The 19,212-nt window shown below is 24.4% G+C and overlaps 1 protein-coding gene across 3 annotated transcripts in view; it reads left to right on the top strand.

Annotated features, from left to right (window-relative positions):
- The window catches only part of LOC117180114 (eukaryotic initiation factor 4A-I), a 32,536-nt gene extending 14,174 nt beyond the window's left edge, over positions 1 to 18,362 (top strand). The window contains exons 5-8 of one of the 3 annotated variants that reach the window (XR_004468007.1): positions 912 to 1,187; positions 6,704 to 7,155; positions 15,964 to 16,158; positions 17,387 to 18,362. Coding sequence is in view for 2 of the 3 variants with exons in the window: in XM_033372447.1 (XP_033228338.1) it covers positions 912 to 1,187; positions 6,704 to 7,155; positions 15,964 to 16,108 (873 nt within the window). In the remaining variant the exon portion in view is untranslated. Of the gene's footprint in view, positions 1 to 911; positions 1,188 to 6,703; positions 7,156 to 15,963 lie in introns of all 3 variants that reach the window. The other 2 variants (XM_033372447.1, XM_033372446.1) reach the window with 2 other exon arrangements.
- The last annotated feature ends 850 nt before the right edge of the window (positions 18,363 to 19,212 follow it).

The raw sequence follows: 19,212 nt of genomic DNA, 5'->3' as shown, positions 1-19,212 counted from the left end.
CGAAACGATTAAAAAAATCTAGAATATTTTTAAAAATTCCAAAGACTTTTTAAGAGCTGTTGAAAATTTCAATGTGTATTAAAAGATTTCAAAGGATTTGAAATATTTTGGGATATTATCAAAGACTTTCAAGGATTTGTATCCATTTTTACTTGGAAGTTAATTATTTTAATTTGAAAAAGTCTACTATTAAATGTTCGGTTGAAAACTCATAATTTTAGTTTAAAGATTTTATTATTTAGTTCAAAATTGAAATATTTTGTTGAAAAATCAACAATTTTGTTTTAAAAAGTCATAGTTCTTAGTTGAAATTCAACGCGCTAAACTTTTTTCTTTCTTGTATACATTTTTTTTCTCTTTAAATTCAACTATTGAGTTGAGCATTCATATTTTTGATTGAAAAATGTATCTCTTTCTGTAGAAATTTTATCTTTTTCGGTACAAAAAATGTTTTGAAATAAAATGTTGAAGCTTTCCAAGGATGTTTAAACAATTTAAAAATAGAATAATTTAATTTCTAATTTAAAAAGTGCTCAGTTAAAAATTTTGTAAATTTTCAATATTTAATGTTTCTAGCTTAAAATTCCTTAAAATTATATAATTTTGATCATTTTAAAGTTCATTGATTGATTTTTTTAATTTAGAGCATTGCAAATAATAACGTGGATTTATATATTTTTTTATATTGAAAAATGTTAGTACATTTAATTTTATACGCGTAAATTATTGAGCATTTGAATACAAAATTTTGATGATTAAAAACTTTTAAATTTCAATTTTAAAAGTTGAAAATTGAACACAGTTCCACTTTGAGTGCTTTTATTTGCGGCTCAGTTCTTATTACCTCAAGTGGAAATTTTCTTATTATTATTTATCCTGATGTTTTTTTGTTTATTAATGTGAATTTTTAGATCCAGAAAGTGGTGATCGCCCTCGGAGATTTTATGCATGCGCAGTGTCATGCATGTATCGGAGGAACCAATGTCCGCGAAGATATTCGCAAATTGGAAACGGGCGTTCACGTTGTGGTTGGAACACCCGGCCGAGTATTTGACATGATCAGCAGACGGGCTCTCCGTGCCACCAGCATCAAGCTTTTCGTACTCGATGAGGCCGATGAGATGCTTTCTCGTGGTTTCAAGGAGCAAATTCACGATGTATTCAAGCTACTTCCTGCAGAAGTTCAGGTAATTTGTCCAACAGATAAAGACTTTTTTTCGCTCCCAGGATCAGAAGCTTTTTCTTTTTAAATAAATTAAATAATTTAACATTTATTTTAGATTTTACGAATTTTCAGGGGAAAAAATATCTGCCAAAGTTCGTTTTCAACCGTTTTATGGAACAATTAAACAGGGTTTTTTTTTTAAAATAATTAGTTGAATTGATATTTTTTCTAATTATGTTTTTCGGTTTACACTGCGTTATTCAAAAAAATTTTTACTTTAATAATTCTTCATTTTTTTATTTTTAAGCTTATATTTTGCATTTAAAGAATTTTTGACAATTAAAAATTAAAAGCGTTTGAAGTTGAATTTTTTGGATAAAATGTTATCAACTGTAAATATAAATAAATGAATAATTTTTCAGTTTTTCACTGATTCAATGCGAAAGTCTTAGTTATTAAAAAATGTAAAGATGTGATTGAAACTTTATAAACTATTTACCTAATTATGGGTATAAAATTATTAATTTTTTTAAAAGTAAGGTCAGTTATTTAGTATTTTAAAAAAATATTTTGCTTAATAATTAAAATGTATTTAAAATAAAATTTTGAATATAATATGTTCCTAATTAAAGGCTCTTATTAAATTAAAAATACCATTTCAGTTTAAATGATTCACTTTTTAACCAATTTAATTTAAAATTTTTTTATTCAGTAAAAAGAATAATTATCCAATCTTTAGCAAAGTTTGATTATTAATTTAATACGAGTAAATTGAAGGCAAATATTTAAAAGTAAACAATTTGAAAATCAATTGTTGGACATAGAAAGCTTTGACTTGTTATAATTTAGAAAAGCTTTAGCTTTTAAACATGAAATTTTTTATTGTTTTATTTAAAAAATGTTTAATTTGTAAACGAAATTGTTGAATTTTTATGTAGAAATAATAATTGAACACTTATTATTTATAGTTAAAATTTCAGTGTTTTTAAGACATATTTATAAGTTTTGAAAAGGTTCAAAATTAATTTAAAACTTAAAATGTTAAATAATTTAAAGTGTGTGGAATTTTTTTTCGAATTTCTAAAGGTATTATAAAATGAATATAATACTGTATAAATCCTTAAAATTTTCCAGGTTTTTTTTTTGAAAATTCTGGAAATCTCTTAAAATCATTTTAAATGTTCTGTTAAAATAATTTTTCAAAATAAAAAATCATTTTCAAGTTTCCTAGGAAAATTAAGAAAATGTTTTTATCCTTCTGGTGCCTTTCAAAATTCTTAAAAAGCTTTTCTACATTGTTTGTTTTAAATCTGCAAAAATCTACATTTTTACACACACTTCGTTTACGTTATTCGGTATCAATTTTAAATTCTTAAAATAATTTTAAATCTTTTAAAAAATTCGAAATATCTCTTAAAATTACTCGTAATTTTTTCTACAAATAATAAGTGTTCAATTGGAATGTATAAATCCAAATTTGAAGGAAATTTGTTTAAATTTGCAGGATTTTCTAGAAGTTGTGTGACAAATTTAAATTATTTTCAAAGTTATTTAGAAGCTATGAAAAAAATTAAAAAATAATTGGAAATTTTATTAAAATTTAAAACAACTTCTAGATTTTGAAATAAAATTTTCAGACTGGACCGGGAAATGACCAGGAATCTTACAACATTTTTAGAATAAACCTTAAGTACACCTTTGATTTCAACCGTTTTAAAATAATTTCCTAAATTGTGATTTTTGTAAATTATAATTTCATTTAGTTTAGAATGCTTAATTCAAAAATCTTTCACCAAAAATTTTCCATTTTAATTTTTAAACATATATTTTAATTTAAAGAATTTTAAAATGCAGTTTTAAAGGTTAAAAAATTAAAAGGCAGAATTTTTAAAAATCGAGGATTTTTAAATAAAAAACAGGGTTGCTGCCGGATCGAGCAACCGGTAATTTGATCAATTTTCAGAAGAAAAATCTTCTAAAGTTCGATTTTAACAGTTTTTAAAATAATTAAAGTGCAGCTTTGATGATTTACACAATTAAAAATTAAAAGCATTTGAAGTTTAAAATTTTTGATAAAAAACAGTTTTATTTTATCAACTGTAAATATAAATAAATAATTTTTAAAATGCATCTAGAAATCTGAACGATTGATTTGACCAAACAAGTAATATATTTTTAATTCAGAGTTTCAGGTCTTCCTTTATATTATTTTTTACATTAAATTTAATAAATAAATTGATTAATATATTATTTCTATTAATTTTTTTAGCTATTAAAAAATGTAAACGTCCCTTTTACTATTTTCAACTTAAAAATAAATCCATCATAATATAGTCATGATTAAAGGTTTTTATTACAATTTAAAATATTATATGAATGTAAATTATTTAATTTTTAACCCGTTTAATTTGAAGTTTCTCAGTATGTAGAAAAAGAATAAGTATTTAATATTTAGAAATATTTCACTGTTTTAACAATGTGTTAACATTTTTTTCAGAACTTCTAAATATATTTTAAAATTATTCGAAATTTTCCTACAATTTTTGAAAATCCAGCAAATTAAATAAAATCCTTTAAATCTTCCATGTTCTTAAACTTAATTCGAAACTTTTTATAACTTCTAAATGTCGCTTAATATTTTTACAAATAATAAATGTTCTATTGTTGTTTATAAATTCAAATTTAATTTTTTTTATTTGCAGGATTTTCTAAAACTTATCGAAAAAATTCAATTCATTTTGAAATGTATTTAAAAGTTCTGACAAAAAATTCAAAAATTATTTTGAATTTGGAAAATTTCTTTAACCACTTCTAGATTTCTCAAGATTTTGAAATAAAATTTTGAAGCTTTCCAAGGATGTTTAAACTATTTAAAAAGAAAATAATTGAATTTCTAATTTAACAACAATTTTTGAATTGAAAACATTTAAACTTCAATTTTAAAAGTTTGTAATTCAATCATTTCATTTTGAATGCTCTAATTTGTTGTTTATTGTTTATTACTTAAAAATTTTGAAACTTTTTTCAAGGATGCTTAAACTATTTAAAATGTAGATAATTTTGCTTATAATTTAAAAACTTTTAAGTTAAAAAATTAAAAATTTTTATCTTTCTAGCCTAAAATAACTTAATAATATAATTTTGAAAATTTTTTAAGTTGATTGATTGATTCTTTAATTTAGAGCATTGAAAATGTTAACGTGGATTTATATATTTGGAACTTAATCTAAATTGAATACAACATTTTTAAATTGAAAAACTTTTAAATTTTAATTTTAAAGGTTAAAAATTCAAGACTTTCGCTCTGAATCTGTCGTTTATTTTTTATTGCTGTAAATCGAAAAAATATTTAGAATCAAGTACGATTTTTTAAATTTTATTGATCGTGAGAGACGGGATTTTTTTCTTCCGATTATAACGGTCAAACTGTTGCGGGAAAAATGAAGATTTGTCGCGGAAAAATGCGGATAGTGGCCGTGAATTTGAAATGATTTGTCGGTGATATTAATAAATTTTTAACTAAAAATATAAATTTACAAGCAAAAATGGTAGTTTCTATCTTCTGTGAAAAAATAATAATTTTCACCAAAAAAGAAACGAATTTCTAATAAAAGAAATTATTTTTTAATCGCAATCATTTATTTTCAACCAAAAATATTAACCAAATAGTGAAATTTGTAACCCAAATGATGAATTTAATATCAACCCAAAAAAACGAATTATCAACATAAATTTTCAACAAAATATTTAAATTTTTAGCCAAAGAATAGTTCAATTCACACCTGAATAAGATAAATTTTCGACTAAAAATAGAATAGTTAATTCTTCAGTAAAAAAAGAATTTTGATTAAAATTAAAGTAAATTAATTCTAAATAAGAAAAAAACTCATTTACAACCAAAAAGATGAATTTTTAACAAAAATGCTTAAATATCCTCCCACAAATTCAAGTTTTCAATAAAATACAGCAATTTTAAACAAACGACACTCAACTAAATAATTAAAGTTTGAACAAAGCGAAAAAAAAATTTTAACTAACATGATAAATCATCAACCAAAATAAATCAATTTTTATTAGTGAACTTTTTTTTAAAGGAAATTTTACAAATTTGTAGAAGAAAATTCTGTCCACGTTGGATTTCAACAGTTTTTAAATAATTAGTTGAATTGCTATGTTTTTTAATTATGTTATTATTTAGCTTACAATGCGTAATTCTATATTTTTTTACGTTTCAAATTTTCCATTTAAAATCGCTATTTCTAAGCTTTCATTTTCAATTTAAAGAATTTTTAAATTCTTTTTTCAAGACTTGAAGAAATAAAAGCCGAAAATTTTGGATAAAAAACATTTTTATTTAATAAACAAATAAATTTTCTTAAATTTATCTGTACTTTAAGTAATAAAAAGTGAACAAAAACGATTTTAAATCAATTAAAAATTTAAGCATTTTCAGATTTTAATGTTAAAACTGAAACGGTTTCAATTTGAAAGTGTTGGTCATTAAACAAATTTGAACGTGTGACTGAAAGTTTATAAACTATTTTCAACTTAAAAATAACTTCATAGTAATATATTCTCAATTAAAGGATTTTAATCTGTCGTTTATGTTTTATTGCTCTAAATGGAAAAAATATTTAGAATCGAGTACAATTTTTTAAATTTTATTGACCGGGAGAGTCGGGATTCTTTTGTTTTCTTCGATTAAGACGGTGGTCACCCTGTTGCGGGAAAAATAAAGAAATTTAAAAGTTTTAATTTAATTTAAAAGTTTTTCAATTTAAAAAATTTTTATTTAAGTGCTTAATAATTTACACGTATAAACTGGAAGATACTAACACTTTTCAATTGAACAGTTTAAAATGAAATGCAGATAAACTTGCAAATTTCAGAATTTTTAGCATTCAGAAATTATAGAGTTAAAAAATTTAGATTAAGTTCCAAAAATATAAATCCACGTTAACATTTTCAATGCTCTAAAATAAAGAATGAATCAATCAACTTCAAAAATTTTCAAAATTATAAATAACAATAGAACATTTATTATTTGTAAAAATATTAAGCGATATTTAAAAGTTATAAAAAGATTCGAATTAAATTTAGAACTTGAGATAATTTGAAATACTTACGAGCCGAATTTGAGATAAAATTTAGATTTTTGCAGATTTCAAACAAAAAATCTAATCTTTTTTAAAAAATTGTGAAAGGCTGCAAAGAATAAAAATTTTCGTAAGATTCTTAGGAAAATTGAAAATGATTTTTCACTTTGAAAAGCTATTATAACAGAAAGTTTAAGAAGATTTTAAGAGATTTAAAAAATGATCAAAGAAAAATATGGAAGATTTGAAGGATTTTATTTAATTTGCTGAATTTTCAAAAATTATACGAAAATTTCGATTAATTTTAAAATATATTTAGAAGTTCTGACAACAATGATTTGTCGTAATTTGTAATTGAAAATGAAATTTGTAAAATTGTAAATTATGAAGATGATGGTATGTATGTGTGAATTATCTATCTGTATTTGTTTGTTGTTTGCAGGTTATCCTGTTATCCGCGACAATGCCCGCTGACGTATTGGACGTGTCGCAGTGCTTTATGAGAGCGCCAATTCGTATCCTGGTGAAAAAGGAGGAGTTGACCCTGGAGGGTATCAAGCAGTTCTTCATTTATGTTGAGCGAGAGGACTGGAAGCTGGAGACGCTCTGCGATTTGTACGACACACTGAGTATAACGCAGGCCGTAATCTTTTGCAATACGCGTCGCAAGGTCGACTGGCTCACCGAGAATATGCGCAATCGTGATTTCACAGTGTCGGCAATGCACGGCGACATGGAGCAGCGAGAGCGTGACCTCATTATGAGACAATTTCGCACCGGCTCGTCCCGAGTCTTGATTACCACTGATCTTTTGGCTCGCGGTATCGATGTCCAACAAGTATCCCTCGTCATTAATTATGACCTTCCCTCGAACCGAGAAAACTACATTCATCGGTATGTCGCTTTTTTCTTTTCAATTTCAATTTTAATTTTAATTTAATTTTTTATTTTACATTTCTTTTCTTTTCTTTCTAGAGGGGGTTGCTTTTAAATACCAATTTCGAAATTCCCTCCACCTATTTTTCCATATTTGGCTCTCCGTTTTTTATTTTATTCTTCTCCTTTTTTCGAGTATCAAAAACGATATTAAAAAGTGGGAGGTGAATAATTTTAAGGTAGACAAACATTTTATTGACTCGAGTCATAAAGAATTGGATGAGAGAGGAAATTACAATTGTTTTTTAAAAAAGAATTAATTTTCAACGTAGATAAAGTGAACTTTCAACAGAGGAGTTGAATCTTGAATTGTAAATTAAAATTTTGTATCGTAAAAACGAACTTTCAAACAAAAATTATATATGAATTTTTAAACAAATAGTTTAGTTTTCAATTCGGCGTGAGACTTTTGACCATAGATGGGATAATTAATGAACCGTTATGAAGCAAAAAAAATATATTCTACAAAATAGTTAAGTTTTCAATCTTAATTGTGTCAACCAAAAACAATTAATTTTTAAAGTAAAAAGAGGCAACTTGAAGAAGAAAAATCGATTTCTAAGCCAAAAATACAAATCTTAAACGGAATAAATCAACTTTCAATTTAAAAAAAAAATCAATTTTAAAGCGAAGATTGCATGGGTACATTTTTAATTTAAAAAATAAACTTTTTAACAACAAAAAACGAATTTACAACAAAATAGTTTTCAGTAAAAAAGAGAATAGTTGAATTTTGAAATAAAAATACGAAATTTCCATTAATGAGATTGATTTTTTAAACTCAAAAATGGCGAATTTTGAACCATGATTAATTTTTCACTAAAAAAGATCAATTTTAAACAGAGGAAGATTAAATTTGCACAAAAAAAAAATTAATTTTCATCCGAATAGTGGAATTTTCTACTAAAGAATATAAATTCGGGGTGGCCGCTTGACCGGGAATTTTTTTACCTGGAATTTGACAAATTTTTAGAAGAAAAATCTGTCCAATTTCGATTTAAAAAAATAATTAGTTGAATTTTTATCTTTTTCAATTAAGTTTACAATGCGTTCAAGAATTTTAAAATAAAAGTCTTGAAGGTTTAAACAATTAAAAATTAAAAGTGTATAAAGTTGCAAATTTTGGATAAAAAACATTTGTACTTTATTAACTGTGAATATAAATAATTTTTTTTAACGAATCTGTGCGATAAATATTAAAAGGAAACTAATTGATTTGACAAAACGATTTTAAATCTGTTAAAAATTTCGAAAAAATGCAATCGTTCGCCTGAAACTTTATAAACTATAAATTCAAAATATTGTTCCCATCTAAAATATTCAATTTTTTGAATTAAGAGAAGGAATAATTTAAAACAAAATGTAGAATTTTTACAGATTTAAACCAAAATTGTAACTTTTTAAGAACTGTGAAAGTAGGATTTCTAGAAAAATGGAAAATAATTTGTCATTTTGTAATATTATTTTTAAAGAATATTCAACCAGTTTTTAAAAGATTTCCAAAATTGTTAGAAAAGAATTTTGGAAGGTTTTTAAGATTTTTTTTTTAATTTTCAGGATTTATTCCAAAATTTAGGAAAAGTTCTATTTATTTCAAAAGATATTTAGAATTTCTAAAAAAAAATTCAAAGATAATTTAAAAGTTGGATAAATTTAAAAGAACTTATAGATTTCTCAAGATTTTGAAATAAAATGTTGAACTTTTTCAAAAATGCTTACTCATTAATTTTGTACTTTCTACTAGAAAATGTAAATTTTTAACAACAAATTGAATATAATTAAATTTTCATTGAAAAAAAATTAATGTTCAATTAAAAAAAAACTGATTTTTAACAAAATAACTTAATTTTCAACTTAACAAGTTAACTTTTTTTAACCACAAATAGAGTAGATCAATTTTCAAACAAAAAAGATCGAGTTTCAACTAATGAGATTATTTTTCTACGAAAAATATTAATTCTTAACAAAGTATATCAATTTTTAACCAAATACTAAAAAAGATTAATTTTCAACTTAAAATAGAATATTAAATAGAAGATTAAAATTTGCACTGAGAAGAAAAATTTTCAGTCAAATGGAATTAATTAACTACTCATTTTTAACAAAAAAAATGGAATAAATAAATTTTTGATAACAAAAACTAAGATTTATTTAAAAAAAAATCGAATTTGGAACCAAAGAAATGAATTTTCAACAAATATATTTAAATTTAACCAAAAAAACGAACATTCAAGAAATTAGTTAAATCCTCAATCAAACCAGATTAATTTCCAAATCAAAAGGATGAATATTTTAAACCAATAAACAGTTTTCAGCCAATAAAGAAAAGAAATAGTTTAATTTAAAAAAAAAAAAAATAGGTTCAAAACGAAATGAATGAATGATTAACTAAAAAAAAGTTACATTTTAATTTAAAAAAAAGAAAAGAAATTTCAACAAAATGAATACATAAATACTAAAAAAAAATATAAATAAACAAAAATACATAATAACTTTTAACCAAATAATTGAATTTTTCAATCGCAAAGCATTTTCTACCCCAAAAAAACACCATATCTTCAACAAAATTCATGAATTTTAAACTAAAGAGGATAGTTTATACTCAAAAAAGATATTTATTTATAGACAGTTTCAGCAATGAATAATAAAAAAAAATATTTGCAACCAAAAAAAAGTGAGTTTTCAAGCAAAAAAATGTGTTTTCTACCAAAAAAGGGGATAATTGAATTTTCATGTCAAGTAATTAATTTTTAATAAAAAACGTTTTTAAAAAAAGATTAATTGTCTATGATAATATATGAATTTTTGAACTATAAATACGAGTTTTCAAAGGAGTTAAATTTTAAATCAGAAATTTTTGTTACATTTAATAAATAAAAAAGAATACATCCAAAATTATAAAATTATACGTTTGTAAGACGTAGTAACACATTTTCTGTTCTGAATTTAATTTTCATTAAGATCCCATGTTTATTTAATTAATAGAATTTACTTTATTTTAAACCAAAGAAATGAATTTTAAATTAGAAAACATAACTTTTATATCCAAATTGTTGAATTTTGAACGAGAAAAGGTCGATTTTCCATCCAAAGTGGAACGGTTGATTTTCCAATTAAAAAAATTAACTTTCAAACAAACTGATAAATATTTTCAACTAAAATGATTAATCCTAAACTGGAATATTTGAATTTTACACTAAATGGTGAATTAAACAAAAAATCGGCTTTGAAAAAAAAATAGTTAAATTTTCTACTGGAAGTTAAATTTTTATTTGAAAAGTTGATTTTCAACAAAGCAGTTACATTTTAAAAAAGAGATCAATTATCAATTAAAATGTCTAGTCGCAATTAGTTGAATTTTCAAGAAGAAGGAAAAAGCAAATTCCGAACGAAAAATGTAGATTATAATTGAGAGATATTTCCACTTTCATTAAAAAGATACATTTTCGAACCAAAAATTTGAATTTTCAAGAAAGTAGTTCAAATGTTAATGAAAAAACATTTTTCAGACAAGAAATAAAAAAGTTTGTTAAACAAACAGTTGAATTTTCAAGTCAAAAATGAGTTTTCTTCAAAACAGTTATATTTTTGGGTTGCAAATATAAATTTTCAACAGAAAAGTTAATTTATTAATTTTATTTATTTCAAGTTATGAATTTTATTTTTAAACGTATTGAAAATGTGCAAAAGCATTACTTTTTCATGTACTGTAGGAAATTTCAATAATACAATGCTGTAAAAGTTATGCGGAAAGTTAAAAAAAAAATGGCAAATTTTGTTGCAGTTAATTTACACATTTTGAGGAATATTTTTGATTATTTTTTACTCTAAATTTATAGCAGGGTGGCTGCTGGACCGGGAAATCGGGAATTTTTTGAGACCGGGAAATGACAGTGAATTTTTTTACTGGGAATTTTAAAAATTTGTAGAAGAAAAATATGTCCACGTTCGATTTCAACAGTTTTTAAATAATTAGTGGAATCGTTATGTTTTTCAATTATGTTATTATTTAGCTTACGATGCGTAATTCAAATTTTTTTTGCTTTAAAAATTTTCCATTTAAAATGTTTATTTCTAAGCTTACATTTTTAATTTAAAGAATTTTAAAATGCTTTATTAAAGACTTGAATAAATCAAAAATAAAAGCCTTTGATTTTGAAAATTTTGGATAAACAGTTGAAACAATAATTTTTGAAACGAGAAAATAAATTCTCAACAAAGTATTTCAATTTTAAACCCAAAAGATTAATGCTCTAGCAAAAAAGATACGGTTTCGATAAAAAATATAAATTTTTCAACTAAAAAATATAAATTTAGAAACAAAAAGTAGAATAGTTCAATTTGCGTCAGAAAAGTACATTTTAAACGACGTAAAACCGAGTTTTCGGTGAAATTAATACATTTTTAACTAAAAATATAAATTTACAAGCAAAAATGGCAGTTATATCTTCTGTTAAAAAATAATAATTTTCAACAAAAAAGAAACGAATTTCTAATCAAAGAAATAAATTTTTAATCGCAATAATTTATTTTCAACCAAAAATATGAACCTAATAGTGGAATTTTTAACCCAAATGATGAATTTTATATCAACCCAAAAAAAAACGAATTTTCAACTAAATAGTTTTTTTTTTTTCAACGAAAGAAATGAATTCTTAACAAAAAAGAGAATAGTTACATTTTTACAAAATTACATTTTTACAAAGTTACATTTTTACAAAGTTACATTTCTTACAAAACAGATAATTTAGTAACGAAAATGATAAAATTTCTTCAAAAAAGGTAAATTTTCAATAAAAAGTGAAATATTTAAAACAAATTTTCAACTAAAAGGATGAATCTTCCAATAAAAATGTCAATTATTTACAAAAAATAAAATAATCAATTTTGCAGTTAGTAAATTAAATTTTTAACCAAAAAGACATAAATTTTCAACAAAATATCTAAATTTTGAACCAAAGAATAGTTGAATTCACACCTGAATCAGATAAATTTTTGACTAAAAATAAAATAGTTAAGTTTTCAGCAAAAAAATGATTTTTAATAAAATTAAAGTAAATTAATTCTAAATAAGAAAAAACTAATTTTTAACCAAAAAGATTAATTTTTAACCAATAAGATGAATTTTCTACCAAAATAGATGAATTTTTAACAAAATGCTTAAATATCCTCCCACAAATTCAAGTTTTCAATAAAATACAGCAATTTTAAACAAACATTTTAATTTTCAACTTCAGAAGATAAATTTTGAACCAAATATCTAAAAGTTAAATTTTTAATTAAAACAATTAATATTCAACTAAATAATTAAAGTTTGAACAAAGCGAAGAAAATTTTTTTAACCAAAATGATCAATCAACCAAAATAAATCAATTTTTAACAGTAAATTTTTTTTACCGGAAATTTTACAAATTTGTAGAAAAAAATTCTGTCCACGTTGGATTTCAACAGTTTTTAAATAATTAGTTGAATTGTTATGATTTTTAATTATGTTATTATTTAGCTTAAAATGCGTAATTCAATATTTTTTTACATTTAAAATTTTCCGTTTAAAATATTTATTTTTAAACTTCCATTTTTAATTTAAAGGATTTTTAAATGCTTTTTAAAAAACTTGAAAAAATAAAAAATAAAAGCCGACAATTTTGGATAAAAAACATTTCTATTTAATAAACAAATAAATTTTCTTCAATTTATCTGTACTTTAAGTAATAAAAAGTGAACAAAAGCGATTTTTAATCAATTAAAAATTTAAGAATTTTCAGATTTCAATGTTAAAAATTTAACGGTTTCAATTTGAAAGTGTTAATCATTAAACAAATTTGAACGTGTGACTGAAAGCTTATAAACTATTTTCAACTTAAAAATAACTTTATAATAATATATTCTTAATTAAAGGATTTTATTAAATTAAAAATATTGTTTTAGTCTAAAATATTCAATGTTTAACCCATTCAATTTGAAATTTTTAATTAAAAAAAAAATTAATTATTGAGTAGATATCAATATTTGAATTTTTATTTAGGACAAGTAAATTGAAACCAGATATTTAAAAATATAGAATCTTTAACTCAATTGTTTGACATAGAAAACCTGGAATCGTTAAAATTTCGAAAAGCCTTGAAATTTTGAACGTTACAATGTTTATTTATTATTTTTTTAAAATTGAAAATGCTTAATTTGTGAGTGAAAATTTAAAATTTAGATGTATAATTTACAAATGAACATTTGTAGAAAAAAATTGAGTAATTTTAAGAGATATTTAGGAGTTTTAAAAGGATCAAAAATTATTATGTAAATTTTAGAAAGTTTTTTTAAACGCTTTTAGAATTTTTTTTTTTGAAAATTTTGTTTAAATCTTTGAAAATCATTTTAAAATATTTTCAAAATGAAAAGTTATTTTTAATTTTCCTAGGAATCTTAAGAAAATCTTTTTATTATTTTAAAGCCTTTCACAGTTCTTGAAAATAATCTAATTTTTTTGTTTAAAATCTGCGAAAATCTAAATTTTGTTTTATATTAGGCTATCATTTCAAGTTTTACATTAAGTTTGAATCTTTTTAAAACTTTAAAATTACTCAATTTTCGCCTATAAATAATAAATTTTCAATTGTTATTTATACATCCGAATTTTAAAGAAATTTTCTAAAATTTCCAGCATTTTCTGAAAATTGTAGAAAAAAAATTCAATGAATTTTAACAGATATTTAGAAGTTCTGAAAAAATTTCCGAAATAATTTAAAATTTATAACAGCTTCTAGATTTCTCAAGATTTTGAAATAAAATTTTGAAGCTTTCCAAGGAACTATTTCAAAAGAAAAGAATTAAATTTCTAATTTAAGAAGTGTTCAATTAAAATTTTTTCAGTTTTTCAATATTTTATGTTTCTAGCTTAAAATTTACCTAAAATTATATAATTTTGAACATTTTAAAGTTCATTGATTGATGTTTTTAATTTAGAGCATTGCAAATAATAACGTGAATTTATATATTTTTCTATTGAAAAATGTTAGTACATTTAATTTTATACGCGTAAATTATTGAGCATTTGAATACAAAATTTTTATAATTAAAAACTTTTAAATTTCAATTTTAAAACTTCAAAATTTAACAGTTTAACTTTGAGTGCTTTCATTTGCCGCTCAGTTTTTATTACCTCAAGTGGAAATTTTTTTAGCTTTAGTGTTCCATTTTTTTAATTTTATTGACCGTGAAAAATGTTTGCGAACCGGGAAATGACCGGGAATTTATTTTGTCAATAAAAACGGCCACCCTGCGAAACATAAAATTAATCAACTAATTATGAATGTTACTGAAATGATTGTAAAGTTTCCTATAAAAAGGTCTGACTTCGAAAAAAATGAATTTTGCTGACGACAAATGCCCAAATAATGCATTTGTTTATTAATTTTGTTTAAAAAAAATCATAAAAGTTATCAAAAAATTATGAATTTTTCTGAAATTATCATTAGGTTCCTAATTTAAGAATATTGTAAGGATTGTCTATTTTTAATTTCTGTAAATCTTTATAGAGACTTCTAAGCAGACTTCAGAAAAAAATAATCAAGGTTAAAATTGTTTATTTAGCAGTAGTTATTTCAAGGTTTAGTTTTTCCTTTTTCTTTCGGGAAAAGTTACATTTTTTATTTAATCCTATTGATTAAGGCCTCATTTTATTCTTTAAAATAGTCTCTACATTTCTATTTGGGTAGATTTTATTTTTCAAGAAAATTAATTGAGAAATCATACAGATATTATTATTATAAACAATCGTAGTTTAAATTTTAATTAACAGAAGCAAAATAGAATTGAAGAGAATCCTTCAAAAAATTAAATGACTACTGTTAAATAAATAATTTTAATCTTTATTATTTTTTTTTCTGAAGTGTGCTTAGAAGCCTGCATCAGGATTTACAGAAATTAATAATAGATCCTTTTTTTTTGTAGATTTTATAAATCATTTTAAAGATAGGCAACTTTTGAGATTGATTGTACGTAGTGTATAATTTATATAATTTTTTATGTATCAACAAAATTTATATATCTTCGTATAATTTATTTTAATTGAGGCCATGTGATGAGTGGGTCACGTGACCACATTCCTACCTTATCGCCACTTTTTTTTTTATTTCCCAACTTATTACCACGCGAAACGCCACATCGAGTTAAAAATGTGGCATACTAAACAAGAAGTACTAAGAATGGTGGGGCTTGTCCTAAATTTGTAAAATTATGGAAAAAAAAGTTCTTTGTTGTAAATTTTTCTTAACCCAAATTTCATGCCGAATCCTTTTTTTGTTAAATTGTCATTGAAAAAAAAAAATTCTGACGTCATATGCTTGAATAATGCATTTTTTAATTAAATTTGTTTATAATATTAACAAGAGTAGTCTTGAGAGAAAGTTTTTTTATTAAAATATTGTTTACTTTCAAATTTTTTGCAATATAACATAAAAAAAGACGTTAATTTATGGACTTAAAAATAATAGAATGGTTTTTACTCAACGATATTTATTATTGTCCCAGTAATTGGCGGTTTGCATCAGTGTTTAAAGAAAAATCCCAATTTAGAAAACTTGAAACGGGTTTGCTTATTCTCGAAAAGATACTTTTGTTTTCATTCGAAGAACTTTTTTATTAGTCTCGAAAATTTAATGTTTTTAAAAAAAATTGAAATCCTTTTTTCTTTTTTTTTTTTTCTTTCTTTTTTGTTTCTTTTTAATATGATTTAACTAATGAAAATTTGAATTGATTTTTTGTTTGCAGTATTGGACGTGGTGGTCGTTTTGGTCGTAAGGGAGTTGCGATAAACTTTGTCACAGCGGACGACAAGCGAACATTGAAAGATATCGAGACATTCTACAACACCCATATCGATGAGATGCCAATGAACGTTGCCGATCTGATCTAGATATCGTCGAGCGACAGCTAAAATTGATTGTAATAAAAACAAAATAAACAGTAAGTGAAAAACAAAACGAGAAGCTATCAGCTGATCCTATGGTGTGTGTGTGTGTGTTTGGAGTATTTACAGAGTGTGAAAATCGGTGGTGAAAGAACCAACAACAACAACAATAATAATAATATTATCGCTCGCGCCTCTCCTCGTGTGCTGCGATTATTTCGAGGAGAAAACATTTTTCTCTTCCACACGGACAACGGCGGTTTTCTCACAGAAATTCTTAGTTTGTTTCTATAATAGGAAAAATAAAAACGTTACGCGCGCGCGCGCGCTCGTTTGTCGGTTGGTTGGGTGGCTTCTTCTTCGCTCTTGTTATTATTATTATTACTATTATTATTATTATTATTATTATATCGCTACGACCACCTACTGCTATAGCTACCATTACTATCGATATCTTTGGAATAACTCTACATTAATTATTATTACTACAACTACTACTATATATAGCTCTATTCAGATTAGTATTAATCATTAATTTTTTATTTTTTTTTTTTTTTGAACACACTAGCTAAACTCGACTAATTCGACGTTATAAAGAAAAAAAGCAACAAAAAAAAAAAAAGGGGGCGGTTGAAGCGGCACATTATTTTTCACAATGGGTCGTCGTCAAGAAGAGGATAATTTAGCTGATCCAACAACAACAACAATAGCAAGTTGCTCTTCTTGTTGTTCTTCGCAATTCCCTTTTTCCATCCTGACGAATTTTCTTGTTTCCTGTATACTTAAAATTCTCGTAGTACCGTTTTTGATTCCTTCCATTTCAGCGGAAGACGACGCGTTCATTGTATACTACTTTAATTACTCGCGATCGACGCTCGACAATTTTTTTTCGATACTTTTATTACCTCGACTGCGACACGTTTGTCTAGGCAGAGGTTTAGTGGGATATTGGAGAGGTTATTTCAATCATAAACGATCTCGAAGGCGATAATTGTGTCTTGTCTGTGACTCTCGCGAGATTTTTAAGGGGACAAAATTTTTCTATACGTATTTTTTATTCAGTATTTTTCCTTTATTTTGTGTGTTTTTTTGTTTTTCTGTCTTTATTATTTTTTTTTTTTGTTTGTTTTCTTGGCTCTTCCAATAATTCTGTACATAAAATCTCTGACTGGACGAAACAAAGACGCGAAAAATAGAAAATGGTATTTGTATCTCTCTTTAAGTCTGTTAGAACTTGGAGCATAGAGATTAAAACATTAAAGTGTGTCTTATTTGTATTTCCAGGCATTTTTGGGCAGTCCGGAAGTGGGGGAGATGATTTGGAAATAAAGACCGAATTTCCTAGTTGAAATGAAATGAAAAAAAAAAATGATAATGAAATAAAAAAAAATGAAAATGTTTAAATTAAATGACCCTTCTAACACACTCCTTGCCCGGTATTTATATTATACACCGTTGTTTTAGTCTCTGTATTGTAAATTAATTTTATCGGCCGCAGGGAATAATGCCCGTTCGCTCGGTTGTTTTATACTTTTGTCAATAAAACCATTTTCAAACTATCGGTTCTTGTATCTTTCTTGAAAGTTGGATTTTTGACATTTTCGCGTGAATAGTGACGAAAATTGACACGTTTTTTAAAGCTGCCTTTTTTTTCAATGGATGAGAACTTTAGAGAGATAAAAATATCAATTGTATCATTGTGACAAAGGCAAGTTTTTGTTGTTAACGTGCACACCCTTTTTTTTCTTTTTTTTTTTTTTGTTAATTCAAGTGTGTCAAATTTTTAGTTTACGTTACTTTTTATATGAAATATTTTGTTCTCGCAGGACGAAACAAGAACTTTTTGGAATTATTATCAGGTCGAAGGCGTCGACTTTAGGTTTTGAAGATAAAAAGATGAATGCTAAGTCGTTGAGAGACTGAAAATTAGAAGAGACCCTTTTTTTTTACTTGAATTCGGAATTTATATAATTGCATCAAATTCTGCTCTATTGAGCGAATATTTTCGTTATTATAGAAAGTCGATGCTTTCTTCTTCTGGTATACTAGGATAAATTATCTAGTTATAGACAAAATATTCGCACAGTCGTTTTGTTGTGTTTTTTTTTAAGAAATTGGGAAATATAATGTAAATTTTTTAATGGGTTGGAGGAAAACATTGAAATTATGAATCAGCATTTTTTTTATTTGATTTAAAATTGATTTTTTTCCCTCTATTCTGAAAATTGACATATTCTGTGTTGAAAAAAAAAACTCAGGTTCTAATCACATTCGCTGCGCAAGCATGAAACACGACTAAATGACAAGAGAAAATTTTAATTTGATAAAGGACTTAGAATTTTGCATGAAAGTGAATTATTTTTTTGATTATTAATTGTGATGATAAATTTTTTGTTTCGCTGAAATTGTGTGTTTATTTGATGACACTTGTGTAGTTTTTGCAGAAAGTGGGAGTGAATTTGAAAAAGAAAGAGGACCAGTTTCAAAAGTGCAACGCGCAGCGAATTTTGTGTTAATCGTTGTAGGTGAGAATGTGTAAAAACTAAACATTGATATTGGTCAAAATAAGTATTTGCTATCTTTTTACACTTTAACTGACTGTTAACTAAACGTGTATGTTCCAAAACCAATGTAGGCGAATAATGTGCGAATAAATATTTATTCATGAAAAGTGCAATTTCCATTTCCCAGGAAATTTTTTTTGTTTAATTTCCTATTTATTATAATTTATAATAATTATAATAAAAATCGGCATAGAAGAGGCTGCTGTCAGGATGGCGAATTGACCGGAAAATCGGGAATTTAATTTTTTTAAACCGTTGATCGCAATATAATTCAAATTTTCATTTAAATTTTGCTGAATTTGAAAAAGTGATTTCTACTTGGCCGTTTAAAGAGAGCAGTAACGAGAATTGGAATTTAACCGAGAAATAAATTCTCTGAGAATTTATTAGTATCTCAGAATTTATTTTAATTAAGGTCATGTAATGAGTGGGTCACGTGACCAGATTCCTACCTTACCGCCACTTTTTTTTTGTTTCCCAACTTATTATCACGCAAAACGTCATATCGAGTTGAAAATTTGGGATATTAAACAAGAAGTACTAAGA

The sequence above is a fragment of the Belonocnema kinseyi genome, chromosome 9 (assembly GCF_010883055.1).
Source record: "Belonocnema kinseyi isolate 2016_QV_RU_SX_M_011 chromosome 9, B_treatae_v1, whole genome shotgun sequence".
Lineage (NCBI taxonomy): Eukaryota > Metazoa > Arthropoda > Insecta > Hymenoptera > Cynipidae > Belonocnema > Belonocnema kinseyi.
Note: the sequence above shows the minus strand (reverse complement) of the source record. Positions and strands in the feature narration are given on the sequence as shown.